This window comes from Crocodylus porosus, unplaced genomic scaffold (assembly GCF_001723895.1).
Source record: "Crocodylus porosus isolate Cpor-Errol unplaced genomic scaffold, CroPor_comp1, whole genome shotgun sequence".
Classification (NCBI taxonomy): Eukaryota; Metazoa; Chordata; order Crocodylia; family Crocodylidae; genus Crocodylus; species Crocodylus porosus.
In genome coordinates, this window is record NW_017728914.1 from 9,005,741 (window position 1) to 9,028,913 (window position 23,173).

Genomic DNA, 23,173 nt, shown 5'->3' on the forward strand with positions numbered 1-23,173 from the left:
TGAAGTGCCAGGAGGGCTGGCTAGCTGTTCCCTTTAATTCAAAGAATGAGAAGTAAGTAAGTATGCAGTATCTGACTCACCTTCTCCCAGGTGTTAGACCAGAAAAGAAACAAAGTTATTTAAAGAAAAATCTGATTGTGAGCTAAACAGTGAGCTATTCATCATCTCTGCATGCACACTGCAAGCTGGTTGAGCACTTAGAAGTCTTGGAAAGAAAATGTCATTTTATTCAAGTGAAAAAACAGAATTTAAAAATAAATTGAACTGTTGCTATCATCCCCTTTAAAATTAAATCAAAGGGTCAAACTCATCCCTGGTGGGCTGGATCCCAATGAAAAAAAGGCTCCCTTTTCCAAATACTTTTTGTATTTTAGTAAACATGGATATAGGCAGGAGACAGCAGCTGTTTCTAGTCAGTTTTGTTTCTCCCTTCTTGGAGGATGTATAAGTCTACCCTAGCAAGGATCACAATAGTGATGGGCAATTTTTGAACATTACACCAACCATTTTCCATGTATTTAAATTATACCACAATATTCCTGAACCAAATCCTGCATTCTTTGCTACGGCAAAGGTTTCATTGACCATGTTAGCCGACAGAGTACTAAAAATAATTAGCATTGTCTAATCTTTGATTTTAATTGTTCCTCCTTCACAGAATTCTAATATTTGAGCATTATCTGAGGGTAAGGACACGCATATATTTGGAAACTTTTCAAAAGGGCAGCAGCTGCTATATTCCGTTTCAAATGTAGTAAAACCACTCAAAATTTGTAGATTCATCAAGGGTTAGTTTTGCAACATTTATAGTGCTCCTGGCTTGTCCATATATAGCAATTACAAGTAAACAGCTGCTGCCTTTTCAAAACATTCCCCATGTGAAATAGATCTAAACGTATGTGTATCCAGAGCCTGATAAAGTACCTATAGCTGTGTATACTTACTAAACTCTCTCTCTGAAAGCAATACATAATTTCTTTAAAATTACATACAGTTGTACACATGTGCATGCCCTTCAAATTCCTACTGCAGTTCTTTACATGACACTAATTTCTTGTTGCACATATTTTCAGAAAGAGCTGAACTACAAGCTTTTAAAATGTTTTGTCCTTTTTTCTAAAATTTACTTTCTCTTTATAATCATCATAACCAGTCACTAGAAATGACTATTTCCAAAAAATTCACATAAAACTATTTCATTGCAATTTTCATTATAATATGACTAGTGCTACCCCTGCATCTGTGCATACGTAGACACGTGGTCTGTTACATAACACTCACACTGCCTCCCTCTTCTCCTGCATATTCAACATAAACTGCTTGTCCTCACTCTCAAAGCTTTTCACAGCCTCTCATTCAGTATTGAAAGGTTAAGTCCCACTTCTAATAAACACATCACAATACCTGGTATATCTTAAAAACAAGCATCAGGGTGCTTCCTCCCATGCTGCCCATATGCTAGAGATAAGCTGCCTGTAAGTATCTGCCAAGCAACCTCATCTTCTGGTTTAAAACTTCCCTTTTGTGCAACTGAATCAAAACAATTCGAAACAAAAACAAAAAAACTTGGAAATATGTGGCTCTCTGGATTTGTATGCGATTTTTATAAATGAGCAAAGCAAGGAAGCATTCATCATAGTCAAACCATTTCATCAATAATTATAGGTTTATTATTTTATCAGTGAAATGTGCTCAATCCCAAAGGCTTTGTGACGTGTTACAAAAAAGGTTCAAACAATACCTGACACCGGCTGACCAAAATTCATCATGAACCACAAAGAATTTCTGATTTCTTTGTTGTAGTCTTACACTCATGATGTAACGGGCTGAATATGGAGAGGACACCTACCTTCTGCTTTTAGAAGGGAAAAATCTAGATTTTAATGGATTAATGAAGAAGTGATTTCTGGAGATTGCAGACTCCTATTGTATCTATAGGAAGTATCAAAATGTTTGAATCAAATTACTTTTAGAAAATTTTACCTTTGCAAGATTCAATCATTATGAGGCTAAACATAAAGAGGGACTCTCTCTAGTAGCTTGGACCCAGATACTTAAAAAAAAAAATACCCCTAATTTCACCTGGAAATAAACAAGAAGATACTGCACACCTTGGAGGCCAAATATTCCATACCTCTATGAGTGACACCTATATTAAGTGCTGTTCATTACTTTGCAGAAGAATGTAAATATTTAGGAGGCTGGAGATCAATCTAAGCTACGTACAACTAATGTACAAACCAAGGGCCAACTTCTGAAACTTTTACTTCATATACACCCTCAAGACCTGGCCTATTTAATTCAGTGGGACTTCTCACAAGAGAAATACTTATATAAGAAAATGCTGCAGTCTGCCACTGAATCGTAATATGGATCTAGCACTTGCCTAGAGTCACCAAGTCTGACCCCAGGCATGGAGTCCAGTGCCTCCTGCAATGAAATAAATATCCCCAGAAGCAAGAATTCTTGCAGGTTATATCTTTTACTGAACCAATAGCATGGTTATAGGCAACCTTTCCTCAGACCTCTCTGGAAAGCTGCCTCCTCAGGGAGGCCAGAGGAAGAGTACTGTGGTGCCCAAAATCTTGCCTATGTCTCTCCCAACCATGGCATTGGTCCACTAAAGATACCACCTATAAGAATTCTTGACTTTCACATTTTTCCTGGACTACATGAGAACAATATCACCTCCCCACTAATATTCCTAGCCATTGTGGACACGTCCAAGTGCAGTTCACCAGATAGGTGAATATATTAGAGGAACTGGAACTCTTCATCTTCTTTAACAGAAACCAAGCCAGAAAAGGCAGTTATTCTATAAAGTTCTAATATTCTGGAAAATAAGATTGCTCCAAAACTAACCTGAAGAAAACTGTGTTTGTAGATTAATTTGGGTGTACAATCTGCTCAAGCAGCTGATGCTTTCACTTTAAACATACAGTTTCATTTTAACGGTGTTTTTTCAGAACAGAGTAACAGAGTTGAAGCAGTCTTCCTCTAATATGGATATATACAGCAACGGGCTTCAAGGCAAAAGATTAAAAGTACAACAGTAGCAAAAATCCAAATCCTTCTAGTGGTATTCAGTTACAGAGCCAAGCTAATTGTAAAATATGAAGAAAACAAAAAAAAACTTAATTCAGCTTCTTCATTCAAAAATTGCATATCCAGCTGAAAAGAGAGACCAAAAACAAGGATTGTCGCAAACTTAGCATTCATAGAAAAACAGAAGAAAGCAGGCCTAAATGCAACCTAGAGTCTCTGAGGCATGGTGAAGACCTTTAAAAATATTACTCACAATTAAAGGGTCGTCTCGTCCCATTGTAATAACAGTCTTGTTCACGGAACGTAACAGCTGCTGCATTATTTCTTGAATGTGATGGTAAGTTGACTCCTGTAAAACACAAATAGACAATATCCATTAGAAAGAAAATATTTCTGTTGTTATATATTTTGCAAAAGTAGACAAAGATTAGATTAGCAAACTACTGACATTTTTCATTGTGGAATGGTATTTTTCTCCAGTTCAGTTAATTTTGCCTTCACTGGTAACAGGCCCATCAATTTCAGCTACACTCCTCATTTCAGCAGGGGTACTGTGACAGAGTATTTACAGTATCTTTTTATGTCTCCAGGGATGATTCTGAACCTTGTTAAGGACTTGTACCTCAAGCTGACCAAGTCTGTAAACAGATACATTTGATCCTCTGGGCTGTGAAATGAAAGGCATGCTAGCCAGATAACACTCTTCTATGCCATCACTCTCTTCTGTTAGGCTTGGGCCTTTGTCTCAGCAAGACAATCACAATTCTCATCTTATCAGTATGTAACTACATTTTTGTTTGCTTTGTTTTTACTCTAGCATGGCTTCCCACTGGGTTATCAGTAGGGATCTGGGTTTTCTATTTGCTGTGGAAAACGTGGAAAAATGCATTTTTTCTCCTTTAGCAGAGAAAAATGTGGATTTTCTCTTTTAAAGGAGAAAGTCAAGGATTTCCCCTTTAAAGGAAAAAACACGGGAAATCATGGGTTCCCTTTGCAGGCTGGCAGAGTTACAGCCTGCAAGGGGCTGATCCAGGGCTTCAGGGAGCAGAAAGAGGACTAGCAGGCAGGGGGCACTACATGCATGCATGCACATGCACATAGCAGCCAAGCAGCAGTGGAGAGCAACTGCCTCCAGGTAGGTCTATGGGAGCAAAGAGGGGGCCAGGTCACATGTTGGGTGGGGGTGGGGAGAAAAGATCCAGGCATGTGGGGCGTTTGGGAGGGGGATGGTGCACAGGCAATGTGGCAAGAGGAGTGCATGTGCATATACAGTGGTGTTTCATTTTAATCATGGGAAAATGCAGATTTGGAGGGGTTTCATTGGAGAATTTGCTTGTTTTTCCCAGGATAATTTGTAATTTTTAAGCAGAGAAAACAATCAGAATATCATAACATTCTCATGGCAAATAACCCATAAAGGGGAGATGACATGCAGCTTGCTCTGCTATTGCCAATGGGAACTGAGGTTGCCTAAAAGCTCAATAAGATCTTTAATGTTTTAAAATTAAAAGAAAATTATTATTTCCATCTTGCAGCCAGAACACCATCCATCATCCATTGTGGCAACTGTTACTTGTAAAGCACTTAAAATTATGACAAGTGCAGCATAATAGAACTATATAGAAAGATTCGGTTTCATTTGTCTGTGAGATATTTTTACCAGATAACTTTGATTGTATCTACAGTTGCATTCGTGTATTTTTCCTTCATTTTTTGAAATTACTCTTTCAGAGATCAGAGATCAAAATAGTAAGTCTTTCATTCAGCAACATAAAGCTAGCTGTAGTCTAGCAAAAGAAGAAACAAGCAGATTTTTCAGGCTTATAGAGCTTCGATAAGGTCCCCAAGTACATCATCCAAATACTTTTTTTTTTTTTTTTTTTTTTTAACAGAAGTTTATGTTCCAGTGGCAAACTCAAATACCTGAATGGGATTATGTATGATAGACACATCATTGTTCACACACCTGAAATGTGTAGGAGTTTTTTTTTTTTTTTTTTTTTTTAACAGAGGTCGTAAGTCAGCAGTTCTTTTATTTATACCAGATACTGTTTTTCATAGTTTCACATCTGTCATGATATCCACAAGATTTTACAAACTGAAGGCAATTAGTAGTGGTCTCAAGAGACATTTCCAAGATTCTCTATCTGAAATACATCTCAAATCATAGCAACTTCATAAAATGTATTTACCTGTAAACCTATTCACTTATTAATGTGTACACACATTTAAAGAATTATAATGATATAATTATATATCATTAAATTATGGAGCCTCTGGCTCTCAGCTGTGGGGGCTGCCTGTCACTTTTTCAGGCTCTTGGGCCTGGGAGCATGGCCACCTCCCCTTGTGAGGTCTGCTCCCTACTGGGGTCTCTGGCATGCCAGCTGGAGGAGATCCAGGCCGCAGTCCAGAGACTGCACGCCATAAGGGACTGTGAGCAGGAGATTGACTCCTACTGCTACGCCCTTCTCCTCCAGGAGGCAGAGAGTAGACTACGGTCTCCCTCCAGGACAAAGGAGGACTTGGGGACCTCCCATTCTGTCCAGCAAAGGGGTTGGACCAAGGTGGTCAAGGGCCCCAAGGCCCACCACACCAAGGCTTCTGCCCCATTGGAGGTTTGCAACAGGTATGAACCTCTTGCAACCCCAGCAGAGCCTGATGAGTTGCCAGCTCCTGCAGGCAACACAGGCACTACTGAAGCTACCATCCCTGCTCTCCCCAAGACAAAATGCAAAGTGTTTGTCATGGGAGACTCCATCCTGAGGGGGACTGAGGGGGTAATCTGCCACCCCAACCCCTTAGCCTGGGAAGTTTGCTGCTTCCCTGGCGCCTGCATCCAAGACACTGCAGAGAAGATCCCTACTCTCCTCCAGCCCACTGACCACAATGCCATGCTCCTTATCCATGTGGGTACAAATGACACGGCTCGGAGTGCTCGCAGCCTGGTCATGAGGCATTACAGGGATTTGGGAGCAGGGTTTAAGTATCTAGGGGTGCAGGTGGTGTTTTCTTCAATCCTCCCAGTCTCGGGCTATGGACTGAGGTGGAAGAGGAGGATCCAGGAAGTTAACCAAAGACTGTGGCGCTGGTGTCATAGAGAAGGCTTTGGCTTCCATGACCACAGCCCACTCTTTGGTGAGAGAGACAGCGAGCTGCTGGGATGGGATAGCTTCCACCTCTCTCTGCTGGGGAGGAGGCTCTTCTCAGTCAGACTGACTAACCTGCTCCACCAGGCTTTAAACTAAGCACACTGGGGGATGGGGAGACTACTGCCACTGCTGGCCCGCTGAGCAACCCTTGCAGAGCCAGCAGGCCAAGGCATTTAAGGGAACCCACCCCTGCCCCAGGCCTAGAACAATCTGAAGGCAAGGCAAGGGCCCCCAAGGGGACACTTGCCTGCCTATACATAAATGCCAGGAGCTTGGGGAATAAACAGGAGGAACTGTTCCTCTTGCTAAACACAAATAACTATGATGTCATAGGGATAAGAGATCTGGTGGGACTCCACCCATGACTGGGCCACAGGTATAGATGTCTATACCCTGTACAGGAGAGATTGAGTGGACAAAAGGGGCAGGGGTGTAGCTCTCTATGTCAAGAAAAGCACATGTCCCTACAAGCTGACATTGGCACTCATGGTGAATGACTCGGCACCCTCTGGGTTAAAAATCCATGGGGAACATGGCACAGGGGATACTATGGTGGGAATCCACTACAAACCCCCTACCCAGGGTCAAGACCTTGATCAGGAGTTTGCCAGGGAATTGGCTGAGGGCGCGCATTCCCAGTGCATGGTTGTCATGGGAGACTTTAATTACCCAGACATCTCGTGGGAGGAGTGCTCAGCCAAATCCGAGCAGTCGCAAAGCTTTTTCTTGTGCATGGATGACCTCTATCTAATGCAGGAAGTCTACAGGCTGACAAGAGGTAAAGCGCTGCTGAGCCTCATATTGGCAACTGGGGATGACCTAATGAACGACCTAATGATTAAAGGGAAGCTGGCTGACAGTGACCATGAGCTGATCACCTTCACCATCTGCTGTAAAGCTGGCAAGTCAGTCAGTAATACAGAAGTCCTTGACTTCAGGAAAGCTGACTTTGACAAGCTAAGGAGGCTTGTCAGAGAGGCCCTAAAGGGCCACAGCCCAAAGGAGAGAGGAGTTCAGGATGAGTGGTTGCTCCTCAAGGGAGCAATCCTGAATGCACAAACAAAATCCATCACATCTTGGAGGAAAGGCAGCAAGAAGGCACAGCAGCCCTGCTGGCTCTCCAGGGAATTAGTGAATGTCCTGCATCTTAAAAAGGAAGACCTACAAAGGATGGAGGGACTGGAACCAGCACCAAGGAGGAATACTCTGCTCTGGTCCGGACCTACAGAGAGCAAACCAGGAAAGCCAAAGTTGCAATGGAACTCCAGCTAGCTACAAATATCAACAACAATAAAAAGTCCTTTTTTAGGTATGTGGGGAGCCAGAGGAAAAGCAAGGGCAACATTGGACCCCTCCTAAACTATATAGGACAACTGACAACCGATCCCCATGAAAAAGCAAACTTGCTAAAACTGTACTTTGTATCAATTTGTCACCAGTTCCATGGGATGGCCCTGCCCACTGTGGGTCAGGGAGGCATGGGCGAGGGAGATTTCTTCCCCTCTATTGAAGCTGACCTCGTGAAGGAACGCCTTGACAGGCTGGACACCTTCAAGTCAGCCAGCCCTGATGGTTTACACCCAAGGGTATCTCAAGGAGCTGGCAAGCATCATAGTTCAGTCCCTGGTGCGGATCTTCGAGAACTCCTGGCGCTCTGGTGAAGTGCCTGAAGACTGGAAGAAGGCCAATATCGTGCCTATCTTCAAGAAAGGGAGGAAAGTAGATCTGGCAAACTACAGGCCCATCAGCCTGACCTCTATCCCAGGGAAGGTCTTGGAAAAGATTATCAAAGAGGCCATCATTAACAGAATAGCTGACAACAATATCTTGAGGGATATCCAGCATGGGTTTGTTGCGGGTAGGTCTTGCTTGACCAATCTCATTTCCTTTAACGACGAGGTGACCTATCACCTGGACAAGTGGGAAGAGATTGATGTCATATATCTTGACTTTAAAAAAGCCTTTGATCCCATGGTCACCTCTTGGCAAAACTGATTAACTGCAGCCTCAACCTCACCACGACCCACTAGCTGGGGAACTGGCTCTGTGGTAGGACCCAGAGGGTGGTAGTTGACAGAAGCCAATTGGCTTGGTGTGCAGTCACCAGTGGGGTCCCTCAGGGCTCTGTCCTAGGGCCTATACTGTTTAACATCTTCATCAATGATGTGGACATTGGTGCCAAAAGCAGACTGGCCAAGTTTGCCGATGACACCAAACTCTGGGATAAAGCATCCACGCCCGAGGACAGGAGGGTGATCCAGGCAGATCTTGACAGGCTCATGAAATGGGCGAATGAGAACCTGATGGTGTTCAACACCTAAAAATACAAGGTTCTCCACCTTGGGAGGAAAAACCTGAACCATGCTTATAGGCTTGGCAGCTCTATGCTGGTTTGCACTACACATGAAAGGGACTTGGGGGTCATAGTTGACCACAAGATGAACATGAGTCTTCAGTGTGATGCTGCGGCTAGTAAAGCGAGCAAAACATTGTCTTGCATCCATAGATGCTTCTCAAGCAAATCCCAGGATGTCATTGTCCCCTTGTACTCAGCCTTGGTGAGGCCGCAGCTGGAGTACTGCATCCAGTTTTTGGCTCCACAATTCAAAAAGGATGTGGAGAAGCTTGAGAGAGTGTAGAAGATAGCCAGGTGCGTGATCAGAGGCCAGGAAAACAGGCCTTATTATGAGAGGCTGAGAGCCATGGGACTCTTCAGCCTAGAAAAGTGCAGGGTCAGGGATGATAGGTGGCTGCCTATAAGTTTATCAGAGGTGCTCATCAGGATCTGTGGCAACGTTTGTTCACCAGAGTGCCCCAAGGGATGACAAGGTTGAATGGTCACAAACTCCTCTGCGACCGATTCTGGCTGGACATAAGGAAGAACTTCTTTACTCTCCGAGCCCCCAAGGTCTGGAATAGACTGCTACTGGAGGCAGTTCAAGCACCCACTTTGAACACCTTCAAGACACATTTGGATGCTTATCTTGCTGGGATCCTATGATCCCTGCTGACTTCCTGCCCTTGGGGCAGGGGGCTGGACTTGATGATCCTCTGGGGTCCCTTCCAGCCCAAATGTCTATGAAATCTATAAAATATTTGTACACAGGCACCATATATCACACAATTTTTCCAAAACCTATTTGAAGTGTTCAAGTCTTCATTCCAAACAATTTAATATTTTTTAAACATAAACCAACCATCTCAGTCCAACTTAGATGGAATGAACAGCGCCCTTTACCATTTAGGTTACCTGACACTTCTGACACTTTAAGATAACATTGTCAGTTGCTTGTAACATTTGCAACTTGAACCACTGTAGCTAAAATTTTGGAAGCCTACTTCAGGTTGAAACTTCCTGGAAAGATTCGTACAAAAATTTTCAAGATGACAGCTTAGAAAGCAATGGTTTGCCCATGATACAAAAATATCAAGATTTTCTTTGAGAAGCTCAAACTTTTCCAACCTTTGAAGCAGGATCTTGAGGTTTGGCAGGAACATTACCCTTGTGTCAGTAATGCACCATGCATGTGAAAACTCTCCCAAGTTTTATAAGGTTTCGAAAATTAAAATGTGCACATGTTGAGGACAGACCAGATTTTTAGCAGTCAAATTCTCAAATGATTCCATCTGACTGTCCATGTTCCAGCTCAAAGTTGATCTGCAACTTCCCTATAGCTACAGTTCTAGGCTGCTACAAGCTGTGTTTATTCTGGGTCCCAGTACCTGAACTGAAAACTGGGAAACTATCTTTCCCATATTCTCAAATCACCTATCCATTGTCTCCAAATGCCACAGAGAAAACTGCCTGATTGAAATTATATTGTATCATATTTCTAAGTAACCAACTAAATTGTGCAAAATATGCAAGGGGAATTGTTCTATTCCTATATTACAGTACAACCGTAAGAATTACATACGGGATAGACTTATTGTCATAATCAGAATTTAGCCAGCACTCTTCTCCTTTAAATAAATGTAGACTGAACGACCTCATCACAAATTGAGGTTACAGCAATAATGACAGTGTGTCCATAGAACTGTTAGCTTCACAATGAAAACATCTGCCTGCTACAGATGCTACTGTTTTCAGCAGTTCCTGTGTTTCTATAGAAGGCATCTTATTTATTCTTTTTACTTCAGTGCTTTCCATAATTACTAGCATTATTGTAATGTCAAACCCAACTTCCAGGAGATAATTAGCTTTGATAATCTATCCTCTTTGTACTTTTTTCATATCTCTAGACCATGATCTTGATGAATGTTGTTTTATTTATACCCCACTCTGATCTTATTTACTTCTACTTAATGTCCTTTCAGTAGATTTTTCTTCCTCTTACCTACAACACATTCTGATTTCTTTTTTTTTCTGCTCAGCTGCAATTAGTCTCCATTGCTAAAAAAAATATGTTCTTATAAAAGAATTATTAGGTTTGCCTTGCAGTGTAGGACTGGAATACTATGTACAAAGGGATAATCCTCAAATCATTACTTTTTAAAAAGTGGTATTTTGTCTCCTTCTGCAAGAGAGGACAAAGTTCCCATCACACATTGCAACTGTACAAAGCATATAAAACATTTTCTTTGATAATATACATTGCTATGGCAAATATCACTTGATGTATTAAGAAAAAAAATCAAGTGGAGAACTTGTATTAAAAAAAGGAACACTTGAAAAAGCCTATAATACTTGCAATCTGTAGTTGTCAAATGAAAAATGAAACAAACACAAACTAGGAACAAGAAGCATTTATCCAGAGCATCCTGTGAATTAAAAGCCCATATTAGATTCTCTGGCTTTTCCAAACTTAGTTTTTATTTACACATCTTGTCTATGCAGCAATTTGTGTTAACCATCTGGATACCAAACTGCTGCTCACAACTAGCAACAACTAGTCCCCACGATTTTGGGGCAGGTTTTTTACATTCCCATGAAGACAGATAGGCAAAGCCACCAGCCTTAATACATTAACCACAAAAAAACCGATCTGATCAGAGGTCTGTTCATTTTCTGGAAAGTAGTTAATGTCATTTCATGAAACTGGCAGAGATTTTTTCTTTTCATCAGAGAACAAACAAACAGTCTCACTGCTGGAACTGCACCGCTTTTAAGTAGTCTCCCAGTTAGAACTCTTCTCATGAAATTACAGTGTGCGGTGTTCAAAACTGACAATTCAGCTGGGATTTTTATCTGCAATGCCACAAGATGTATTTTATGATTTGTTCTCTGTTAGAATTCAAGATACTTATGTTAATCATAATTCCCCTTGGTGTATCAATTATGACTGTAATTTGAAAAAAAGATTGCAGGCTTTTTTTGGCTTAAAAAACTGCCCTCTTGAACTACCCCACTTTTATGTTTAAAGAATTGCACTATTAAATATTGAGAACTCTGGAATACTAAAATCAAGTGTTGGCACTATTCTGGGAGGCCAAGGAAACGCGGGAACACTTAAGTCCACAGCACATCAGCTCCCCGCTCCTTTAATAAATTTTACTGCCATCACTGCTTCTCAAGGTAAGTGGCAGAAACACATTCAATTTAAAAAAAAATAGAATTACACAAGTCCCTAATACATTTTCTCCTTTAATGTCTGAAACTTCTTTATTTCTATTCTAAAGTACCTAACCATAGGTCTTATTCCTGTAGGAGAATGTCCTATTTTCTGAAAAACACATAAATAATCCTTTTAATCATGTGATTTCATTTATTATATTAGTTCAATTAGACCTGATCTTGGGTCACAGCTCTGACTAAAAACATCCATGGTCACAGTTTAGAAAACAGCAGTTCTTCAAGAAGCTACAATATTACTGACCTGCTTTTTGAATATGTATGCTATGTCCATCCATTTTTATAGGCTGAGACTGATTTTGAGTAATTAGTCTCAAAATTAACTCTTACTAAGAATTTAAGAACCCATTTAAAAGTCAGATCGCAAGCTTTTTTTGGACATTTAATTAGGTACTGCATTGCATTCACTGTGTGTACAGATTTGTACATCAAAAATTTTCCAGGCTGAATTATAAAACCTCATGATTAATGTTCTATTGATAGCCTAAAAAAACTGGAATACTATAACCTGAAGGCCTCTACTTCATGTCATGAAAATTCATACATTTTTCTTCTTGACCACTAACACCCAAGTACAGTTTTTCCGGTGTTGCCAACAGTGATTCAGCCATTTGGATCCACTTAGATTGAAAGGGGTGGGGTTATGCCCCAGAGGTGTTACTTGTTATATGTAGAATCCCTCTTTGCAACTCACTTGTATTGCACCTTAATTTGAAGGTGTGGCATGTTACATATCAAATGATATGGCTATCCTGCAACATCCCACCATGCATTACTCCCTTCCCCCTACCCACTACCAGGACTGTCAAACATAGCCTGGTTCTGCCTACAGGGAGGACCAGGGCATGCTCTCCACTTCCTCACCCCTGCTGGTGAAGTGAGGATGTGCATGAACCCCTGGCTGTTGCCACCAGTCCAGTGATATGGTGACTGTAGTCCTGTGCAAGGGGAATGGCCCTTGCAGAGAATCAGACTAACTGGTATATCAGCAAGGGAGGGGCCATTCTAACAGAGCTTGACTTGCCAAGTAGGGTCACCACTGGGATCCTAGGCTGTAGGCAGGCTTCTTAAGGATCCTGGTACCTGTAGAGCTGGATGCCAGAATACATGGCAACAGTGTCCCAGGAACTTTAAAGAAACTCCAAATCCCAGGCTGCAGGTCCTCATAGTCTTGTAAATCCTTCAAGTTCCATCTGGTAGGGGTGTATGAAGTGAGCTGCATTCAATTCAGATTTGGCCCGCTTTGGGGGACAGTGATTTGATTAATTGATTCAGATCACTGCCCTGATTCAATTCAGTCAAATCTGAATCTGAAGATTCAATGCTGATTCAGAGTATCAGCAATTCAGCCATAGACACAGCTTTATGCTTTTCTACATACCTCAAGGTACCAGGTGCGGCTCATGAACACTGAGATGGTGGGGCAGATGGAGCATCCCACAGGAGCATGGGGAGTCCCTGCGTGCTTGGCAGCAGACCCAGAAGTGGACCAGAAGTATTTCCGGCTTTGCCGCCAAGTGCGTGGGAGACACCCTCCTGTGCCCTCCCAGCTCAGTGACTGGCCACAGGAGGACTCTTGGCTGCCTACCCAGACCCAGGAGGCACCAGTCGCTGAGCTGGGGAGTGGAGAGCTGGAAGTGCTTCTGGTCCACTTTCAGGTCTGCCATTGAGAGCACTGGGGATCTCCCCGCACTCCTGTGGAACGTTCCATCTGCCCCACCATCTCAGCGTTCATGAGCTGCCTGGTACCTAGAGTTATGTAGAAAAAACATTTAAAACTGTGTCTATGTCTGAATCATCTAATCTCTCTGAATCTCTCCAAATCGAATTGGAGGGATCCAATTTGATTCAGAGAGATTAAAGGGTCTCGTTATTCAATTTGGATTTGGAAATTTGGCTGGCAAATCAGACCGAATCTCCACCGAATTGAATCAGTGACTGAAGCTTTGCACAGCCCTACTATCTGGCTCACTAACAGACTCCCCTGGGAACAAGGCAGCTATGGAGCAGCCCTGTATCACCCAGTGTCTGGAGAATGCCTTTTGTCATGATGCAGCCAGGGGGGCTTTGAATATGTGGCTGCTCATGACATTCTGTCATGCTATAAACTTTGTCACTCAATAAAAACTTTGTCACTCAATAAAAATAATGTTTGTCCTCCAAGATTTATAAAAAGTTAAACATTCCCCCTGAGAAACATTAAACAACAGGTACAATGGGATCTGATGTGGAATCCCAGCTTCATTTTCTGCCATGCCACCTGTGCGTGGCAGGAAACAAAACTGTGGGATCCCACATCAGCTCTCACTGCATCATATTGCCAGTGAGGGGGCCTAATCCCAGGCCCTCCCTATACCAGCAAGTAACAAGCTTAGATCCTAGCCAAAAGAGCAGCCTAGCCAGTGGCAGATTAAGATTTATTGGGGCCCTGGGCAACCAGAAAGTTGGAGACCACCCCCACACCACAGAAGGGACTCCAGCAGGGGGAGGGGCCCCTTCCCCTCCTGGTGCTGCCACTACCAAGGTGGGGCAGGCCTCCATGCCCCATGGGGGAGACTAGGTGGACACAGATAGGTGTAGGGGGTGACACATCCCCGCCTCTTGTCCCTGCTCCCTGCCCTCCCTCCCCCCTCACCATCACTGGAGCAGAGCAGAGCTGAGTGGGACAAGGGCAGATGTGGGCTGCCTATTGTGGGCTTGGGGCTCTCTGCTCTGCTGCCTTTGCCCTGGGGGCCCCACACCAGCTGCATGTCCCCTGCCTGCCCAGCAGCAGGAGGCACAACTCACCACCTCCACTGCTGCCACGCAGGCAAGGGGCACGTGACTGGCATGGGACTCCCAAGGGAAAGGCTGTAGAATGGAGAGCCTCAAGTTTACAGCTAGCAGCCCACATTCACCCTCTGCACATATCTGCGGGGGGCACATGCCTCCCATGGGGGGGTGCAGTAGCAGGGACCCACCCCCCACACACCCTGGACAAGCTGCCCATGGCTCCATCCTGCTCCCTGCCCCAGCCACAGAATCCATGCACCCCCCTGTCTGGGCAGCACCCCCTACTCCTTCCCCTCCCTCACCACTGAGCTTGGGAGCTTCAATCTGCCCTCCTCACACTCCTTCCCCTCCATAGACCTACTTTCAGGGAGCTGCTCTCCATGCTGCCTAACTGCATTCCTGGCTGCGCACATGTACATGGAGCCACCTGCATCCTGCTCTCAGCAGACCCAAGCAGGACTGCTTGCAGGCTGGACTGCTGCCTTCCTGCAAGGGGAAATGCACCAGGGGCCTCTGATTGGCAGGGGCCCTTAGGCTCAGGTCCTATGGGCCTGTCTATTAATCAGCCTATAGCACCATGTGCTCCTGTGGCTGGGAACCCCATCAGCTCATCATAGTTTTCAGTCTTAGGAGTGCACTATGAACTCCCATGGCTGGGAGCCCCAACAACTGATTGGGGCCTCCAGCCAGGGTTGCACATCATGCAGAATACTGATCAGCAGATAGAATTCCCAGGTGAGGGACTGCATGGTGTGTGTCCACAGCTGGAAACACCAGTCAGCTAAGGGTGCTCCAGGTCATGGAAGTGCATGGTAAGCTCCCTTAGCTGGAAGCCCCAGTCAGCTTTTAAACTATTGCTTTTCATTTTTTAACAACACCTATGGCTCCAAATAAGCATTCTGTTTAGATTATACAATCACAGAACCATAGAAAATTAGGGTTGGAAGGTACCTCAGGAGGTCACCTAGTTCAACCCCCTGCTTAAAGCTGGACCATCCCCAACTACAACATCCCAGCCAGGGCTCTGTTGAGCTGGGCCTTAAAAACCATCAAGAATGCAGATTCCACCAGCTCTCTGGGTAACCTGTTCCAGTGCCTCACCACCATCCTAGTGAGGGAGTTTTTTCTGAATATCCAACCTAAACCTCCCTTGCTGAAACTTGAGACCATTGCCTGCTTGTTCTGTCATCTGCCACCACTGAGAACAGTTTAGCTCCATCCTCTTTGGAACCACCCTTCAAATAGTTAAAGGCTGCTATCAAATCCCATCTTCATCTTCTCTTCTCCAGACTAAATAAGCCCAGTTCCCTCAGTCTCTCTTCATAAGATCATGTCCCCCAGGCCCCTGACTATTTTCATTGCCCTCTGCTGGACTCTCTCCAATTTGCCCATATCCTTTCTATAGTGGAGTTCCAAAACTGACACAATACTCCAGAGCACAATAATTAACCTCAGTATGCTGGCAATGCTCCTACTAATGCAGCCCAGTACACTGTTAGCCTTCTTCACAAGGGCACACTCTGTTGACTCATATCCAGATTGTTGTCCACTGTAACCCCCAAGTCCTTTTCTTCAGAGCTACTGCTTACCCAGTTGGGTCTAAGCCTATAGCAGTGCATGGGATTGTTCTGTCCTAAGTGCAGGAGTTTGCACTTGTCCTTGTCGAACCTCACAAGATTGCTTTTGGCCCAATGATCCAATTCATCTTGGTCACTCTAAATCCTAGCCCTACCCTCCAGCATATCTACTATTTTCCTGAGCTTGGTGTCAGCCACAAACTTGCTTAGGGTGCAATCCATCCCATCTTCCAGATCATTGATAAAGACAGGCCCCAGGACCAACCCCTGGGGCACTCTACTTGATACCAACTACCAGATGTAACCCAGTGGATGGATAAGTTTATTTTGTTTTTTTAAACATGCCTGGAAACTAAAAAATTAGCAAGTCACCTCAAGAAATCTATTCAATTAATATTTTCAGTGAAATTAAATAGAACTTGAGACAAGGAGGGTGAAAATAAAGTTAATATTTTACTGTATTTCTAGATGTAGCTATATTTCTAGATTATCATTCAATCCTGGAATTGACAAAAATGATAATGAAAAAGATTATGTACATATTAGTCAAATGCCCATCAAGAATGACTGTGGGGGGAGAGTCAGGGGCAGAGGCCCATGTCCAGCCCCTGCCCCACCCCACACTTTGGGTCTGAGCCTGCTTCCCTCTCCTCTGTCCTTCAGGTCCAGGCCCTTTTCCACCCACACTCCCCTCCCTCCAAGCTGTTGGCAGGGCCCTGCGGCAGTGGTAGCAGGGCACCATAACTATGTCCCTCTAACCCTCCATCCCACTATCCCTCCCTACCTCCTGCCCTCACCCTCCCTACTGGCTTCTGTTGGGGTCTGGTGGCAGGGATGGAGGCATCCAGCCCTGCCTCTGCTTTTCATCCAGTCAGGGCAGGGCGGGGAACAGGCCCACTCCCCACCTTCCTCCTGCTCCCTCGCTGCCATACTGCAAGTGGGAAGTAACCCCCCCCCCTTCCCACTCACTTTCCACCCCTCTTCCCCACTGCCTCCCCCCTCTCTGATGGCTGTTGTTGCCCTGGCCTTGCCCTCCCCCCCCACCACTACATCCCCTTCATCATGGCGGCACTCCAGTCCCCACCATCCCCTTTTTCCTGCAAAAAAATAGGCTGGGGTGGTGGGTGAGGCCAGCACTGCTGGCCCCTCCCCTCTCACGCTGGTCCCCCAGTCCATGCTGTCATGGTGGTGCCCCGCCATGTGTCTCTGTCTGTTGAAACATGTGCTTTCATGGCTGGGAGCTAGTGTCAGCTGGTAGCTCCCATGCTTGAGGGTGCACATTGGCCTCCCCAACTTGGAGCTCCAATCAGCTGACAGGGCTCCTAGCCACAGGAGGCCCAGCCACAAGTTAACTTAATGGCATGATAGGAAGCAGCTACAAAGTTATTATACATATTTTGTTCTTATTTTTTATCATACCTTTGACTGATTGAATGCGTGGGCAGGAGATTAACTGGTTAATCATGCTGTAAGTGTAATGTGTAAATGGGCCCAAAAAGTCAAATAAATACACTCAAGTATCCCTAGTTCTGTCCCATGAGACAGCATCAACAGATTCCTTTCAACAGGATCACCAAAAGAGGTTACTAACAGAAAATTAAAGTATTGGCCTTTGAGCTCCAACAACGTGAGCCATTCACAACCACAGCACTGCAGAGAAGTTTCCCACTAGCTGTATGGAAAAACATTTAAAATCCTTTTTCCAGTGCATTATGGACCTCAACATGACACTTACCACTACTATGCTAGATAGAAGAGGTAGGTAGGAAGAAAGGAAAATAGCAATTTAAATGATCTTAAATGTGGTGATGATTTGCTATGTATGGTAACTTATCAACTGTTTCATGTTGTAGTTTGTTTATAGAAATCACAATGTATCAAAACCAGAAGATAATTTATCAGAACACACAATTTTTCAAGAATATTTTCCTTTTTCTGTCCACGCATCATAACCTCATAAAAAGTGCTAGTTTTACTAGATATAGAACCTGGACTCATAGCATGTTTACAGCAATGCAATCTGCCTTTACACAAGAGTTAATGTAACACTGACAGATGATATATAGCCCTATCCAAAAGTAACTTACTTCATTCTTGCATAGAATTACTGGGAGCAGGGACAGCGTGGGGAGGTTCCAAAGGAACTATTCTGGGAAGCCATTTACTCAAGGCAAACAAACTTTTACTTGTTCCTCGATCACCTGGCACTCTAACACCACCTGCTGTACACAGCAGCAGTAGATATCTGCATATCTGCTTTAGATACAGGGGTCAATTTAGATTAATGTACAAAGCTGTTACATTGATGTAAACATGTCAATTGTTTAGACTCTTAAGAATTTCCTAACAGAAGGGGAAAAAATTCACAAGCAATTTCTCAAGAATACTGTGGCATGATATTGCCTCAATTGGAAAACTTCCAAATCAAGTGTGTAATCTAGATAAGACACAAACTGTTTTTTCACTAAAACTTATTGCATTTCCTATGTATATTAAGTAATTGTCTTATGTCTAGTTAATATGAGAAGATAGGGTGTCGTATAATTAGTCAAATGTTCTTTATTGGGTTAAGTGTCATTTCACCAAGACTATATATTACCCTTGTTCAACACAGAAAATTTCCTTTGACATGGATGGACATTTGACAACTTCCAATTTGGATTAAAGGAACAAACTACATTCCTTTGAGAAGTTGTTTGATAATTCACAGATTCTGACAGTTCACAGCTAAACAAAATCTGTACTGTTACCTCTGCAGTCATTGGTAAGGTATACCTATTTTCTTAGCTAGTATAGATTGCTTTGGTTAACAGACCCAATTACCAATCAGCTAGTTCTACTACAGAGGATCTTTCATTTAATAAAGCAAGTAAACTTATGCACTGGATAGATGAATGGGCCATAGAGGTTAGCATAAAGGCCATACTCCATAAAATTGCCCTTTGTTCCTGATAATTTCCTGGTGTGGTTAGGCTTGGCTTGATTAAGCAATAGAGTAATTCTATGGTCACAGAGAGAAGTACAGTTTGTGAGTTTGCCCTACAATTGCACTTCACAAGCAGTTGAAAGTACATAACTTCCTATTACAAGGCTAGCTCAAGATCTGATTTAATTTAAATAAATGTTCATCTGTTAAGGCTGTTTTTACTCATAGCATGCAGGGAAGACCTTTTCAAAGTTGAACAAAAGGATCTGTAAACTTTGTCTAACTGACTGTCAGCTTAGAAAATGAAGAGTTTTGTCACACAGTAAATGCTGTTTTAAGGCTTGCTGTCCATATGTATTTAACTCAGAGTGCATGCAGGCTCACATGCTGAAGATCAGTCTGTTGGCACATGCTCAAATCCTAGATACCCATGTACCCTAAGCATAGCGCAGCAGGAGTGATAATCTCACTTCCTTCATCACAAAGACTTCAAGATGGAAAGGGATTTAATAGCAGCATAGAAGGAGACTGAGTTATAGAATATATCAGCAACAAGAGGAAGATCGGGGAAAGTGTTGGTGCCTTAATGAAAGGGGGAGGCAACTTAGTGACAGATGATGCAGAAAAGGCTGAAATACTTGATGCCTTTTTCACCTGTCTTCACAGGCAAGGTCAGCTTCCAGACTTCTGCACCTTACTACATAGTTTGGGGAAGAGGTGAGCAGCCAGCGGTGGTGAAAGAACAGGTTATGGACTATTTAGAAAAGCTAGACATGTACAAATCCATGGGGCTGGACATGATGCACCAGAGGGTACCAAAGGAATTGGCCAGTATGACCACAGAGCCACTGACCATTATCGTTAAAAACCTGTGGCAATCAGGAAAGGTCCTGGATGACTGGAAAAGCATATAGTGCCAATTATTACAAAAGGGAAGAAGGATCCAGGGAGATACAGACTGGTCGGCCTCATCTCAGTCCCTGGAAAAATCACAGAGCAAGTCCTCAAGGAATCCATTTCTAAGCACTGGAGGAGCAGAAGGTGGTTAAGGACAGTCAGCATGGATTCACCAAGTAAAATTATGCCAGACCAACCTGATTGCCTTCTATGCTGAAATGACTTGCTCTGCAGATACAGGAAGAACAGTGGATGTGATGTACCTTGATTTTAGAAAGGCTTTTGATACCATCTCCACCAACATTCTCACAAGCAACCTAAGGAAGTACGAGCTGGATGAATGGACTGTAAGGTGGATGGAAAACTGACTGGATAGTCCGGATCAGAGGGTAGTAATCAACAGCTCAATGTCTTATGGGCAGCCGGTATCCAATGGAGTGCCCCAGGGGTCTGTCCTGGGTCTGGCTTTGTTTAATATCTTCATCGATGGGATAGGATGGAGTGCACCCTCATCAAGTCTGAAGATAATACCAAGCTGGGAAGAATAGTAGATACAGTGGAGGGTAAGGCTAGGATTCAGAAAGACCTCAATAAATTGGAGGATTAGACCAAAAGAAAATCTCATGAGTTTCAACAGGGACAAGTGCAAAGTACTGCACTTAGGACAGAACAATCCTACATATCAGTAACAGGCTGGGCACCAACTGGCTAAGCAGCAGCTCTGCAAAAAAGGATCAAGGAGCACAGTGGACAAAGCTGAATATGAGCCAACAGTGTGACCTTGTGAAGAAATTTAATAGCATAGTGTCTGCATCAGTAAGAGTGTTGCCAGTAGATCAAGAGAAGTGATTATTCCCCTGTATTCAGCACTGGTGACTACATCTGGAGTACTGTGTTCAGTTTTGGACCCCCCCACTACAGAGAGTATGAAGACAAATTGGAGAGACTCCAGTGACAATGAAAAAGGTTGGGGGGGCTGATGATTGGGCACATGATTTCTGAGTAGAGACTGAGGGAACTGGGCTTATTTAGTTTAGAGAAGACTGAGATGGGATTTAATAGCAGCCTTCCACTACCTGAAGGGTGGCTACAAAGAGGATGGAGCTAGACTATTCTTGCTCCATTGACTCCATTCATTGACTATTTTGTTCAATGATGGCAAATGACAAAATAAGGAGTAATGGTCTCAAGTTGAAACAAGGGAAGTTTATGTTAGATATTATGAAAAATTCTCTCAGTAGAAGGGTAGTAAATCACTGGAACAAGCTACCCAGACAGGTTGTGGAATATCTATCCTTGGAGTTTTTTCAGAACTGTATAAGCCTTGGCTGGGATGATACAGTTGAGGGGTAGTCCTGCTTTGAGCAAGAGCTGTACTAGATGACCTCCTGAGGTTCCTTGTGACCATAATTTTCTGCAATTCTAACACACAAAGATGAATCATTACTGTCTAGTAATAATTCCTTCTTTTAACTGCAGGGATTCCATTTTGGTTTACTTTCAAGCAATACTACAAAAACAGAAAGCGTGTTCAAAGTTTAATCAACCATACAAGAATTGGGAGTTGCCAAATGATACAGAAATCTGGAATCAATTTAGGGTTTTCCGAGATGACTTTTGCCTATGAATAATAATGTGAAGTGACCCTGCTTTTGAAGGTTGCAGAACTCTCCCTCTACTGACATTGGGCATAGCTGTCAATTATGCAATTTTAAAAAACAAAGGTACTAAAGGAAACGAAGTCAGTGGTCCAGATGGGAGCTCTATCAGTCTAACTAATATCATACTGAAAGCTCACATTGAAGGGTCTCCATCGTCCAAATTATCTGGGCAGCTCAGGAAAAAGATGTCTCTATATTACTTAGGTTGTATCCAAAGATGCCGTGTTCAGCTGCCTTCTATTGCGTTGGGAAAGTAAGTTAGAGAAGTGGAGCCAGGCAACCTGGCAGAGCAGGCATAGCACACTGCCTCCCAGCCCACTCTGCCATTATCTCCAGTCTCTTTAAGGAAGCCCTGATGTTCTATCATAAAACCCCAGGGTTCTGCAAAACACAGCATGAAAACCACTGAGTTCAAGAAATCAGAGGAAAACTTTTGGAGATCCTAAACAAGAGTTTTTGCAGATGAGAGGAGTAAAACCATCCAAGCAACGCTATCTGATCTTCCATATGTGGAGTTAGGAGAATTTGTTGATAAATACATCTCACACCGTGCAACCATGCGATTTTCTTTAGATGCATTTCTAATCGCATCTAAAGGAGATCCTGAGATCAGACCCTTTCTAGAGCACAAAGTGATGCATTTTACATGGCAACTAAAAACAAATCTTTATTGATACCATTTTGAAAAGGTGCCTTAAACATCTAAATCTTTGTTGCAAAAACCTTGTCTATTCAGTCAGCCTCATAAAATGCTTATGAATCTTGCTAGACAAATTGATGTGAAGGTAATTCAGTGTCTGATACATCAAGTTTCATAAGCAGATAGTTTTCTGGAAGAGACTCATCTTCTTCCTACTAAATACAACATTGGCTTGACATTGTTTATCATTACTTGATTTGTTTTGGATTAAAGGGAAAAACATTACACAGGCTAAAAAGAAGTGCTGTGTTGTTCCAAGAGGTTTATCATATCATTTGTCTCCAAAAGCCCCAAGTCCAACTCTGAGACAAATCAGCTTCTACCCAAGGCTGGAGATATCAGTAACTATAGCAAGAAAAAGAATGACACATAATTGCTTACTTAAATGAGATGTATCCACCAGCTTGGAGATGAGAGACCTTTCAGGAATCCATACTAACATTAGGGCTGTGCAAAACAGCTAGTATTCACTTTGGATTCGGACAATTCAGGGGACAGTGATTTGATTCAGCGATTCAAATCACTGTCCCCATTCAATTCAGCCCAATCTCTGAATAAGCCAGGTCAGGCCCATCCCCCACCCACTCGCCCAGCCTGGCAATGGCTGCCCTGCCAGCCCCAGTTCCATTCACTTGTTAAAAAAAATCCCCGGTGCTCACTGGGTACTGCTGGGTGGGGAGCGATCCCTGCTGCCCCCCACAGCCCTACGCTGCAAAAAACAAGAAAAGCCCTGCACTCACTGCTCCTGGGTGGGGGGGTAGTCAGGGGACTCGGGCAGAGCCCCCCATGCAGTGGGGGGCAGCAGGGATCTCCCAACACCCAACAGTACCCATTGAGTCAGAGCTTTTCTTTTTAGGTTTTTAGGCCGGCA

The 23,173-nt window shown here is 43.4% G+C and overlaps 1 protein-coding gene across 1 annotated transcript in view; it reads right to left on the bottom strand.

Moving 5' to 3' along the window:
* The window catches only part of DOCK2 (dedicator of cytokinesis 2), a 519,632-nt gene that overhangs the window by 338,735 nt on the left and 157,724 nt on the right, over nt 1–23,173 (bottom strand). The window contains exon 27 of the mRNA XM_019534715.1: nt 3,299–3,394. Coding sequence (XP_019390260.1) covers nt 3,299–3,394 — 96 coding nt within the window. The remainder of the gene's footprint in view (nt 1–3,298; nt 3,395–23,173) is intronic.